This window comes from Papilio machaon, chromosome 3 (genome assembly GCF_912999745.1).
Source record: "Papilio machaon chromosome 3, ilPapMach1.1, whole genome shotgun sequence".
NCBI lineage: Eukaryota > Metazoa > Arthropoda > Insecta > Lepidoptera > Papilionidae > Papilio > Papilio machaon.
Window position 1 is genome coordinate 3209665 of NC_059988.1, and position 14305 is coordinate 3223969.

Consider the following 14305-nt stretch of genomic DNA (forward strand, 5'->3'; position numbering starts at 1 on the left):
GAAGTCGGTAAAATTGCGGCACTAAATTTCGCAAACCTAACATCCTATACAAACACAGATATCTGTTCACCCTATGTATAAATAACGAACTTTCGAGCATTTAAGAGTCAACATGACTTAAAACAAATAAATTAATTTTGTCTTGTCACCGCTTATGTCGTCTGCATTGTATAGGAGTAGTTACGTAATGCGCCCTTAGCTGGGGGCTGATTGCGACTGTATATTAATGGCTGAAGGGCGCCCTACCCACTTCATTAGGCGAACAAACAAGAGGGGGAGAGGATAGGCTCTTTACCTCGTCACCCTCTTAACCTCCCGCGGCGCAACATCCAGCGGGAACTCCAAGACTTTACTGTCACGATTTTTGTACGTGACCTAAACTGGCTTGCGTGTTTAATTGTATGGCTTTTATGTTGACCTGCTGAATTATTTATTATTATTTACTATTTTTAATAAGGAGTTACGTTTCTTATTTTAATTATACCGTTCACTGTTTGATGGCCGTTAGCTGTGATAAAAGTAGGTGCTAAAACCTTTTTTATAAATAACAAACATTATTTGTGTGTTCGTCCCCTACACGATCACTAAATCACTGAACCAGATTAATGACATTGGCACTATGTTCTGGGGACATCATATATAAATGTAATTTAAAAGTTAAAGAAGGCTTTTAAGTAGAAATAAAAAATACTATAATTTTTTAACCGAACAACGTAACTTATTTTATCTTTTGAACCAATTACGGTAGCTACCGTCACAGTACCAGTAAATGTAACCATTATGTTTGGTCTCATTACCATTTATAGTGTGGGCGGCATATTAAGTTCTTATGAAAAAAAAAAAAAAAATTGAGTTTTAAATTACACACTTGAAGAAACATCAGTAAATACATTAACATGATTGGACTCTAAAAGATACCTCTTTTGTAAATGTTTGCTCTTCGAATTGATTGTCTTTTAAATTATTCGAAAGCGAACGAAAACATGTCAGCGTCTAATGTAGTTCGTATGTATTGAGTTACATTTTATATAGAAAGGGTTCTCTATGGTTTTATTAGGATAACATTTTTACTGTACTTTTGTTTTCTGTTTATTTAATAGCAAGTCTAGTTTAACGCAAATACGCTCATAATTTCACAGAGATAACCAGCCTTTTGACTGTGCTCAAAAGCGTCCGCTATTAAAGTCATAAAGAGCTTGTTATTTTACAACGAAATATTGTGCTGTTTTACTCTAACATAGTGATTTAAATTTTTTTTTGTTGTGTATTTTCAAAATAAATTACTGTCCTTTTGTGCAGCTCTCTAGATTATATTATCCTCTCTTTATTAAACATTCGATTTTCTTTCATATTTTGCTTCTACTTGTGTTTCCTTAGTTCCCATCATAAAAGTCATAATCATAAAAAGAAGTGTTATATAAAATTTCACATTCTTAATTCCAGTGGTAATAACTTCGTCGAGTTTGTCGATACCAAGTACCAGTAGATAAAGAGAAATAATATATGTATAAAGTTACGGAACTCTGAATCAATCTAATAATCAATCATTCTTAAGTTGAGACTAAAGCGATTTATTTGAATATTTTAGTTCAATATTAATGTACCTCTATAGTAGAGGTATAAACTTAAATATTTTCTTTAAACTTGAGATGTTTTGAATAATTTTATTTTTAAATTGACAAAAAATTTGTTCATATACAAAATTATTAGACTATTATAGCATTTCATGTTGTTTTTGTTTTAGGTATGCGCGTTGTCTCCTAGAGAGAGGATGTCTGAGTCGTACGCTTTGACGTTCGCGGAGGCGCTTGGCCGGCCTCTTCCGGACCTGATCGCCCAACCGGGACTCTCCTATGATGAGGTTCTTCATGATGACTTCAGATTCGACCTAGACGCACATGATGTAATGGTCTTCTTACATATACAGAAGACGGGCGGCACTTCGTTCGGAAAACATCTAGTCATGGATCTAGATTTAAAGGTTGGTGGTATTTTTTTTATTAGTCAGTCGTTTCACGTTTTTACTCAACAAAAAAAAAATGTTTTTTTTTCCAATTTTTTTTTGTTTAATAGTTTATTGAATTACTTGGACAGTTTATTCAAATGTACACGATATTCTTTTTTAATTTATTAAACGATTTTTTATTGATTTCTGACTCACATTGAAATAATTTCAATCAAGTGTTGACCATGAGTTAAATATTTTAACGAGTAAGCGAAATTAATGACGTGCTACACGTATAGTTCCAATTCAAAATAATTGCTCTACAAATAAATAAAGTGACTTTCTTTTTTATATAACCCAGGCAGAGATTCCCACACTTTTTTCCTCGTAGACCACTTAAAAATTATACTGTTATTGGTCTACCTCCTCTTGCTACAGTTGTACACACACACACCGATCTTTCGTGGACACTTTGGGTGATAATTGAACTATTGGTCTAAAACTAGACAAGTCCTTAGGTACAGTAATAGCAAACATATTACAATATGTAGTCTTATTATTAGTGTTTTGTCTACAATTCTTGTAGTTACGAAAAAAATTAGAAGCTTCGATGATGGACGTACCTAGGTAGTCAATTGTCAATATAAACGAAATTAGTAACAATGCCACCCGACCGCTGGTCCGCCGGTCCGCCTCCGCATTGGGTCGCGACCTCAAACTTGTATAGATGTATTAATCAGAGTGTCACCAACTTGATCGAACGCCGACTCGCCGGCGCCCACCTACGTCTCAATTCAGATGGTTATGTTACTTTACACGAGGGCGGAATACCGAGGTAGAACCGTTAGCAGTGCAGTACAGCTACCTTTCTATCTTGATGATGTGCGTTCAAATAATAAGGGTACTGCACAGCTTTACTACACTGTCTCACTGTTCTTGTGTGAAACTAGCATTAATTTGTGTCTATTTAGAGACTAATGGGATATCCCTTGATGGATTCCTTACAATGTCACTGATTGGATTGCGTATCCATGTGGAACGGTAGATAAATCAATGTCAATAGATATATGTTTGGCTCGCAATATGTTGTTGTTATATATTTTACTAGCTGTCACCCGTCCGCATGGATAAAAAAAACCTTATAAGTAGCCAATGTGTTCCAGATTTTAGTTATAATAATCGTATATGTTACAAAAGAAGTTTTTAACAATCTTGCTAATATTATAAATGCGAATGTTTAGATGGATGGATGTTTGTTTGAAAGTATCTCCGGAACGGTTTAACGGATCTTAATGAAATTTGGCAAAGATGTAGAACATACAACAACAACAACATCTGGAAGAACACATAGGCTACTTATTAAGTTTTTTTAATGCCGCGCGCACATAGTCGCGGGCGACAGCTAGTGTATTATAAAACCCAAAGCTTGTGTTTGACTAATTACTTCATAACTGAGTTTTCATAACAATATGCGTTTTATATCTATAGATAATTGCATGTCAAAAAAATTAAACCTTATTTTCTTTATTGATGGGGTGATAAAAATTTTGGCAAGTTGATAGCGCTCATTATTTCCTTCTTAGTTTGGACGTTGTTAGATTACTTTTGACACTCCATCCGCCTCCCCGTTAATAACAACGATCAAATGGGATCAGAGGCTCGGGAGATACCAAGCGTTGAATATTACCAAGGAAAATTTGAGGAAACTCACATATTTGGGACTAAATTTTTTGATACTGCATAGTCTACGCTGTATTGCATCTTTTTTTTCGCTATTGACAGTAAATTTTTGAAGTTTTTATCACAAAGTTTTTGATTGCGATGCGATTCAGTCTTGTATTTTGTGGTCGGGTTGGTATGAATTTTTAAAGACTTAGTTGTTTCAAATAATAATATCAAAGTTGTACGTGTTTCGTAAAACTATTGTTCAAGCTCTACGATTCAAAGAAATCTTTCAACAACTTTTCTTTGCGATATTTACCGGGCGCCATTAGAAATTCGGGAGAGGTTCCGCACCGGCCTTGAGGCTCTATCAACGGTCGACCTGACTGCCTTAATAAAATATATTTCAAGCTTCAGATAAACCACAAAATATTCGTCTAGAGGCGTTAAAAGTGTTTGTAATCATAAATATATAATGGTAAAATGCCTTTCAATATTTGTACTTATTAAATCAATATTATGTATTTTTTTATATATTATGTGTTAATAAAGGGCAACGTAGTAACAATTAGAATAAGTAATAGAGATGAAGTAGTATATATACATTACTAGCTTTTACCCGCGACTCCGTCCGCGCGGGATAAAAATTAGAAAACGGGGTAAAAATTATCCTATGTCCGTTTCCTGGTTCTAAGCTACCTCCCCATCAATTTTCAGCTAAATCAGTTCAACCGATCTTGAGTTTTAAATAGTGTAACTAACACAACTTTCCTTTATATATATAGATTATGCAGTATTTTAAATATATTTGTAAAAATCAAGTATTATGTAACAATTCGGAATGTTAAAAAGGTCATTCGAATATATATTAAAGAGGCCCATGCTGACTATCTAAATTGAATCGAAGCACTGCCTATTGAGTAAAAAACGGGGCGATGGACCGATCGAGAGGTCAGAGGGCATAGATACTGACTAACAATGGGCCTATATGGGAACGGGGTTGATACTTTCAATAGGTATCGCATGATTCCTGCTTCTTAAATGACAAAAGAATTTACCGTTTATCAGGAAAGATAAAAGTTATTATCATATATCAAAGCATTGGCGAATCTATTTACAAAATAATGCATTTTTTGTTGCATACTTACGAGTTTCTAAATAACTTGGCAGGTTTTTCATGTCTCGTTAGTTGGTTGTTCAGGTTTTTCAAAGTTTGGGTATTAAAAAAATGTTTTTAGTTTTTATTAAAAATTATTGCTTGCTTAACGACATCCGCGGAAAACAAAAAGGAACTTGCTAACTGTTATAAAATAATAATATAATATTTTTATCAGCAAATTATGTAACTTTCTGTTAAAAATGGCCGCGTGTTTTAGTTAACGATAATTGTAATCATTATTCAAACTTTTTGCTTTGCCCTCATTTGAGGATCCCTTATTTGGCGAGAAGTAAGCCTGGAGTTAACTTATTGCTTTTACTTTGTAAAGAAAAGTTTGTGCATAATTTCAAATTCTTGTTAGGCAGCGCGTTAATTAATTACTTTGATTAATGTAAAATCCCTTTTTATTAAGGATTATATTCAATTCTCACGTGTTACGTTTACATCAGTAGACTAAACATGTGTTAATAAATAAAAAGTTAAAAATGCTATGAAATGAGGGCACATCCTTCAAGCTTAATGAGTATGGACTTGAATAACATAATTTATTTGTTTAATTTTCTGTAACATAAAAACGTACGTAATTACAATGATACTGAACGTTTTCTCACATTTTGATTCACCATTATTCGTAATAGCTTTTAGGGACGAAGGATTTGTAAAGATATAAAACTTTTTATCTCATAAAAGACTGGCGGCAATTCGGCGGAAATTTTAAAAGCTATTTGACTTGGCGAATTTCCCATTTCATGCATAGCGGTTGACTTAAATATTTTATATTTCCAATATGAATTTTATTCTTTGTTGCTATAAAAATTGGACGGTTCGTGTTCCTTCGCTCGTAAAGATAATCTTATTGGCACTTTTGTTAAATGCGCTGCTTTGTATGTGAGAATCTTTATCAAAATGCTCACTTCAAATTAAATTGTTATTTGTAAACTGTTTCATATTTGGCTTAAACCACGAATTAATAGACTTGATACTTAGATTTACACATTTTATAACAAACTAGCTTTTACCCGCGACTCCGTTCCCGCGGAATTTAAAAAAAAGGAAACGGGATAAAAAGTCCTATGTCCGTCTCCTAGTTCTAAGCTACCTCCCCATCAATTTTCAGCCAAATCGGTTCAGCCGTTCTTGAGTTATAAATAGGGTAACTAACACGACTTTCTTTTTATATACCTATATATAGATTTATTATCAAAATCAAATCAACTATCATAGTTATTTACAGTTTACAAATTCTGTTTAGGTAAGTAGTACGAGTACAAACTGAAGTTAATATTTTGAAATGTCTATTGTCGACAAGTTACCAATGTTTTATATAGAATATAGTCTTATGAAGGTATAATGTAGTTTGTACGAGCTGCTCGGTCCCTCACGTACGTTATGGATTTAAGTGTTGCCTCCCCTGTCATCCTTTTCATATCGAATTGCCTGGATAAAAAGTTCTTATGTCTTCATCCCCTGTCTACCAGTAAGAAATACAGTATCTCTAATACAGTTTAAGAACAGCTTCCATTTCATTTTTATTTCTCAATTTACATCGACCCCTTTTACCAATTTCGTTATTTTGTTACAAGTTTATTTTTATACTAGTAAAGTGAATAGTAAATTGTAAAATTTAAGAATATCGTAAGTATTTACAGAATGTTCTTTGAAAAAGTAAAATTAGAAATTTTCTAAATTGAGGTTTCCTAGAGTTCTAAATTGTGAATTTTTCTGATACGTTTCGAGAGTTTCCTGTGTCTCTTTATTGTATTTATTTATAATATCATTTTTTTTAATTGAGTAATTGTACGTTATTGTCAAATGTCGCACTCAGGGAAATTATATTGTTATTTAAGCAGCCCCTTAGATTAGCCTTATTGTGGTTGTAAGAAATATAAATAATTCAATGTATATTTGATTCTAAGAAAGGGGTTGGTTTTGTATGGGTTTAATAAGTTGCCTTCACTAAAGTTTTCGCAACAGACGACCGTGTTAGTTTGTAAATTATACGGATTGACTTGACCGTTTACAGACTGCGCGGACAAGAAACAGCTCCGTTGTAACAAAAACCTCAAGTAATGTTCGTTTGTTCTTTCGCAGCTCGTTTTTGTCCCTTATCAAAATTGCTGGCCGTGTTCTTATCCAGATACTGACTTTTTGTTTGATTATAGTTGCTCGAATTTCTTGTTTGTTAAAACCTTTTCTGTCTATATTTACTAGTGATGCAACGGATGTCTGTTTCCGTTTCCGCAAGTGCGGAAATTCCGCGTACTTTTCAACATCCGTTTCTGCTTCTGTTTCCGCAACTTTTATAACGGAGATAAAACGGAACTTTACGACGGCTGAGAGATCCAAATGCGCTGCGCGAGACGCGCAGTCCGTGCGCGGCCTTTCGGCACTTGTCGCATTTGTTTGTTTACGTACTATTTCGTGAATTTAAGCGCGTAATATTTTCTGCTGTTGTTTGAAACAATCAGTTTCTCTTGCTGGAGTAAACTGTCTAGTTGTTGTCCATATAAAATTTGACAACTGGCAAAATGTGACTATTTCATACTTACGAGTTATTAAATGTACTTTTGAATAAGTGATAACCATGTAATATATCATCATCATTATTATCATCAGCTCACTATACATCCCCACTGAGGGGCTCGGAGCCTACCCCAAATTAGGGGTGACTAGGCCATAGTCAACCACACAGGCCCAGAGCGGGTTGACTTCACACATATCATTTAATTTTTTCTCAGATATGTGCAGGCAGCATCACTATGATTTCCTTCTGCTCGGATCCGAGGGGGAGGCGACGCTACTAATAGCTCTGCCCACTCGGATCCGAGTGGTCAGCAGTGAATGAATTAATAAAGTAAAAATACATACATTGAAGGCTAAAGGACACCGATATCCAATGCCTTAATAAATTAAAAACGAATACAAGCTGTTTTTACCAAAAAAAAATTGTAAATACGTTTTTTTTCATATTATTTACACTTCTGTTTCCGCATCCGCTTCCGTTTCCGTTTCTGCTAAAATTTATTTTTGACATCTGTTTCCGTTTCTGGTTCCGCTAAGACACTTCCGTTGCATCACTAATATTTACGAGTACCATGTTTCTGTTTGCTGGTATTTGACTGACACAATTTTTTATACTTACATTTTTGAGATCTTTTCAAAATAAAAAATGAATCACTCCTGAATTTTGAGATGTTGACATTAATATTTTAATTGACCTCGATTGATTCTCTCGTTTTAAATCAAGACCTTAATTATTTTGATTGAGGCAAGTGAATATCGTTTTGAGAATTGTATGGTATTCCATTTAACGAATCAACCAATCGAGTTTGAAAATCAATATATTTTTATTTAGAATCAATAATAACGAAGTCTAACATAGTGAAAAGTTCTGTTCGGTCAATACGCAAAAGTACCAAAGGAGGAATAACAAAAGTTATATTACAAGGAATAGAAATAAATAGTAAATTATAAATGTTTGTGCTGAAATCTATATTTAGAGACATGTATTTATATTTTATAACATAAAAAGCAGAAACTTCTATAGCAAATCGCAATGTTGCTTGAAAATCTATGAGAAAGTATCGATCAGCGTGGCTGGTAAATAGGGCGGTGTAAAGGATTACTATAACCGATGAGCATGTAGGCGTTTGAAAGTAGGGACAGAGGTGTGTTGTACTATATTCAAGAGGGGAAGGAAAGCAGACTATTATGCTCCGTTGATTGCGTCGTAGAGGGGTGCCAAATTGTTTCCGATATAAAATAGAAAATTTTATAAATAAAAATATAGCTAGCTTAGTTTATATTTTTTGTTATTTACTTGGTGTGAATCCACAGCTAATTGCAATCAGGTGCTAGTGATAGTAAATGAACAATTTGATTTGAATTTAATCCATGTAATTTATGTGTGATTCTTTGATTCTTATCACATACACTTTTACATTCTGTTTTATCACATATCTGCATATTATTGAATTTGGTAATTACGTCTTGGAAATTATTTTGCGGAAGATCTATCTTCGGATCAATGGCATGTGAAGTGGCTGGCACGGTGTTCGTTAGTAGGTTAGAAGGATACTTGTGTCTCATATCGGCCGACTTTTTCATACACCTACACGAGCAGTTCCTTGTTCTACTACAATGGCTTCTTTATTCAAATTTACAATTTTTTTTTTTGGTTATTTTGAGTACCTAAATTTGCTCTGATGTGGTAAAGGATAATATTTGAGAAACAATTCCTAATTTAAATTAAATTTCACTTAGCAATTCGGATTGTGTAAATAGTCATGTTTCTGTCTTCAATTCAATAAAGTGCTTGCACAACAGTCACAAAATTTCACGTATATCTTAAAAAAGATCCACAACATTCTATGTCGTATATTATAAAAAACAAACGAGGGACACATAAGATGAAGAAACAAAAATATTCCTAAAATAATTTTATCGACCGAGCAGATAACTGATATAACATTGTTTGTGAAGTCGACGACTTCCCTTGTATTAATGATCTTTTTTATCAGACATGACCACCAACGTCGAATGTAGTTGCTTAGCAATTAAATAAACAATTACTGCGGAGCTTAGGAGCGGGAGGTCAGAGGACGGAGATATAATAGAATTACAATGAATGCATTGACGGTTCAGCTCGTATCGGCACGTACTACGAGGAGTTGGATATTGCATTGGTTGCGTCCTCCAAGCCGGATGTCTGCGTGATAATGAATAAATAACGCCTCAGCGTCCTGTTTGCAATCTCTATTGCCTTTTATTCCGTGCTTTCCTTTTACAGCCATTCAATAAAGACGCATTGTCGCTTTTCTTATTAACTTTGGGCTAATGATAGCTGAAGTGTAATCGAATTGGAATTCCTCAGTAAAAGTAGGATTATAGGGTTTGCCATCCGTCTTGTTTACATATTTTTTTATATGCCTACTGTTACACGAAGGTTTAATTCTAGGAGCCTATCACGATTTATTATTTATATTTAATTCAAATGTCTGCTACTTCTATTTTATATTATTAATTATTATCTTACGCAATAAAAATTATATTTCCAGCTTTGTATTTAAATTTATCTAGAACTGTAAATTATGTTAAATGTTGTATTACAGAAAGCCCACCAAATTAATTTAATACAAACGAGATTCAGTTCTCAAACTGATATTAGCGTAACAGATAGACATGCTAAATTCCTTCATCAATCAATACGTATGGTGCACTGATCGAAGTTGACCTTATCTAAGTTTAAGGAATATCCCTTAATCCCCGACGCTTAGCGGCCGGATCAGCTATTGAAGTGGCAGCTGATCTCTGATACGGCTGGCTGTAGGTATCGCCGATAATAAATTGTGAAACGTCTTCAGAATAGAACACCAGATTACTTATTGATTGTAAAAGGATTTATAGATTTATTGGTAGATAAAAAAAAACCTTTAATATTTACTTTTTAGCTCAAAAGAAAAAAAGAGCATATTAATAGAAACAAATGAAAGGAGAATGTATTTTGATGGAATAAATGAAACCAAGATAACAATCAGCTTCAAACATTATAAGCTTGTATTATTCTTGCACTAAGAGCTAAAGACTAAAAACGTCAAACGAATGTTATCTAAGATTTTCCCAGAACTACTAAAGCTTAAAATCCAAATATAAAGGCAAAAAGTGAAATGTTACACAGTCAACTCCGCACCGGAAAGTTCATTTCTTTGAAATGATGAGCGACCCGTTGAAAAGAAATAGAACGTATATGTGAAATCATAGGAATGTATTATGAATTCTTTTTATAACTAGCAATGTATTCGTATTGTATATACGGTATATTGCCTCTATACGATTCTTAACTATGAGTTTTCACTTCCACTTAATCAGTTGTGTAAAAATATAATGTTATCTTTGTTTTTATCCAAGAAGCTAGGCAATATCTTAAAATACTAAGGGCCTGTTTCATAATGTCCAATTAAAATTCTGAATGACTAATAAATAAATTAATTGACACATAGTACTTTCTGCTTAAGTATTTTGCGTTTCACAGATTATTTGGTGACTGTGAAATGCCAACGACGACTTTATTTGACAAATAAGTTCCGAGGAAAAAAACAGGTGTTGCGACGTATGAAAATGTATGAATCAATAGCTTAACAAATAGCACATTTGTATCAATTTAAAAAATTAAGAAAATTTGATAGAGTATCTGTAATGTTACATCCTTAATTTCGTAAGACCGCAATGTGGGCTAGCCGTTAAAATGCTATTTGTAACTTTGTTTTTGCGTTCTTATCAAATTTTTGTTTGTCCCTTTCCTCAACTTTAGTTTATTTTTCGTTGTGCCTTATCTCTTCCGACCTACCCAGTTTAGGACGGAAAAAGGCACTTTATATTTTAGCATAACTGTGAAGGTTAAGATTAAATAATTTAAGTTTATTTTGTTTGTACGGCCCTTATAACATTGCAAAGTATTGTTACAGCTTTAATATTTATTTGCTGAATTTAATTGCAGCCCAAAGGAGAAATAAACTATTATAGTTAACTGACAGTAATAATTATTACCGAATTACCCGTAAAAAAAATGTTTATTTTTGAAGTGACTACACATAGTTGGGTTTTCTTTATATTATACTAGCTTTTTACCGCGACTATGTCCACGCGGAATTAAAAAAAAATAATGCGCTCGTTATCTTGAAACTTCCATCGTCTCTGTAAGTTATTTTAATTGCCGAAAAATAATCAAATCACGTATCACATGTAGCTAAAGATGTTGAGGCTTCCTTTGTTTTGTTACAACAATATTGGGATGTCGTCGTGACTTGGTAATGCGAATCCCGTACGAGTGGGACACACGCAGACATTTTAATGTGTTTACTTCCTGGAGCTCGAGTATTAGTATGCTAATGCGATTTGTCGGGGATCTAAACACGTAAATGCTGTCAAAATAACAAAAGGACGAAAAAATAATAGACGTTAAGCTGTAAGTTAGGGTATATTCACACACGGAATATAATGTCTATTTAATTTAATATTAAAGACGAAAGATTTGCTTGGTAATTAAACTCCTAAAGTAAAACATATTTCATTATTTAGTCTATCATATTAAAAATGTTTTTTTTTGTATTCAAATGTCATTGAGTCATAATTTGATGCACTTACCGTAGGCTTCTGAGACCAAAATTTCCGATTAAAATATAATATTGTTATCTCTGTTTTTTCAAAGATAATGACAGGGATGACTATATGTTTTATACAGAGATTTTGGTCTCAGAAATCAACGGTAAATTATGAAATAAATTTTATTTTAGGTGTTATGGTTACCAAGTATATCTTTCTTTAATTGGCAGAGCAATAAACTAGCAAGCAAGTTCTTTAAGTTTCTAGTTTTGTAATTTACTAACCAAATATGAATTTCTGTTGTCCGAAATAAAGAATTTGAATAGTACATTACTTTATTTTTCTTTTTTTATGACCACGGAAGCATTTATAAAAGTTTATGGTATATCTATTGTTTGTTAGGTAACGTTTTTTATCTCATTTTAGCACTTAAGAAACTTTGTTTTAAAGTCAAACAACCCTAAATACATAACTCGGCATTGAATCCAAAGGGCCGCTTTAACACATGTCTGTTTTAAAGTTCATTGTTTGTTTATTTGAAAGTTTATTTCAAATTTATACTAAGACTGGCTGTCGCTCGCAACTCCGTCCGCGTGGAATTGAAAAAAAAAACGTATTAAGTAGCCTATGTGTACACCCCAGACTATATTCTTCATCTGTGCCAAATTTCATTAAGGTCCGATGAGCCGTTCCGGAGATACCTTCAAACAAACATCCATCCATCCGTCCTCTATCTAAACTTTCGCATTAGTAAGACTATTTTAAATACTTAAGTAAGGTAGAATAATTTGCATTTTATGTGCTAAGTATTCTTCCCCATGTTATTTGACATTTTACGTGGCAGGAAGACATAAATAGTATGCGGGTTAACTTAAAAATAGACTTCAGTTGCTATGAAGAGACTATTGTTTATTATCAGACGGGGAACAATGACTCGACGGTCTTTCCATGCCCTTCCTGTGCATATTACGACGTCTCAAACGTCTTGTGCGTTTGACGCGTGAATAAATGCAATTCGTCAAGGAATAAATTTATTCAAGCCTCGTTATTGAGTATTGCGACAATGTAGACGCTGCCTATCTATGTACATTAGAGGCATACCATAGAGTTGTCAATGTCGCACGCCTACTGCAGCTTTTTTTGTAATGGTAGAGCCACGTGGCGGTAAAAAACACACTGTATTTTAAACAGGTCCGACTTGGACCTGGCAACGCTTATATCAACGCATTGTGTTAATAGCAACGGTTTTTCTATTTTTTTTTAACTGCCAATGGTAATAGAAAGGTAATGAAACAAATTTTGCAATTTAGTAATGGCAATTTTTAATTGTTTGTTTTTGAACGACTGGCTTAAGGTAAGGTTTCCAAGTTAGACGGAATGTCTCAAAGAATGTCAATTGTTTGAATTTTTGACCTTTATTACATAACAGACCAACGCCCGACGATTAGACTATGACATCCAGATTTAGTTAGTCATCTTTCTTATTCGCATTAACATCACGTTAGAAAAACTACGTTCTCTGTTCTGAGAAATTTACTCATATTGTTATGTTTTCATTGCAAGATCTCTCGCGTTATCTCTAATAGCGCAACAGTCATTAATACCTCCACGTGTCGATAATTCTAATTCTACATCGTTTCTTGAGAAAAGATAAACGTATTCCGGTTCGGGTTAACTCTAGCTACGGCTCACGTATGTTTATTTACAGCATTTTAATCCGCTTCTCATGGCTCAGTTCCTCCGGTACGTCCGGGGCACGTCTGGGGCTCATCCATTGTTACGACGCTTATCTACTGAATTTTTATAGGACATTGCTTTTAAGCTATTATTTTGGTTTATGTTTGGCTTAAGACAAATGAAGATTAAATGGAAATGTAAATTGTAAGTTACATTTATGTTGCATTGTTCAATTGTTTTGCTTTTAAACCTTTAAGGAATTTCGGTTTGGGAGTCGTAACGGGTTTATATGGAGATATTTTAATGAATTTCTTTATGAATTAAAGATGCTTTCTATAGACAACTATAAAAAGTAGTTGGCAAGATCTTAGAGTATCTAGCAAACTTATTGCGTCTTAATTTTTAATCATCAGAGACAATGCCTTCAAGATTAAGTTGCTTCCATAAGAGACGGCTACGAGGTGTAGTCCTGAGTTGCCATAGTTATGTGAGGGCACGGGAGGGTGCATTTTCTCCTGGGTCGTGCAGAAGCCCATTGCAGAGTCCCGGTGTGTTCCTTTGTACATACTGGGACTCTCCTATTTGTACTGCAGGATAATCGAGGGGGTTTTAGTGAGTCAAGTCTCACATGACACTGTTTCGCTCAGGAGGCAAGACAAAAAATGAATAAACAAAAAGAATTGTTGTAATTAAAATGTGAATTAAATATGCAAGTTGACTTTTATATTGTTTACAAAGTAAACAGCATATGCAGTACCTAC

General features: G+C 33.8%; 1 protein-coding gene across 1 annotated transcript in view; it reads left to right on the forward strand.

Annotated features, from left to right (window-relative positions):
- LOC106712474 (heparan-sulfate 6-O-sulfotransferase 2) overlaps nt 1-14305 on the forward strand; it is an 80406-nt gene that overhangs the window by 14453 nt on the left and 51648 nt on the right. Inside the window, exon 2 of the mRNA XM_014505061.2 lies at nt 1745-1981. Within this exon, the coding sequence (XP_014360547.2) occupies nt 1745-1981 (237 nt within the window). The remainder of the gene's footprint in view (nt 1-1744; nt 1982-14305) is intronic.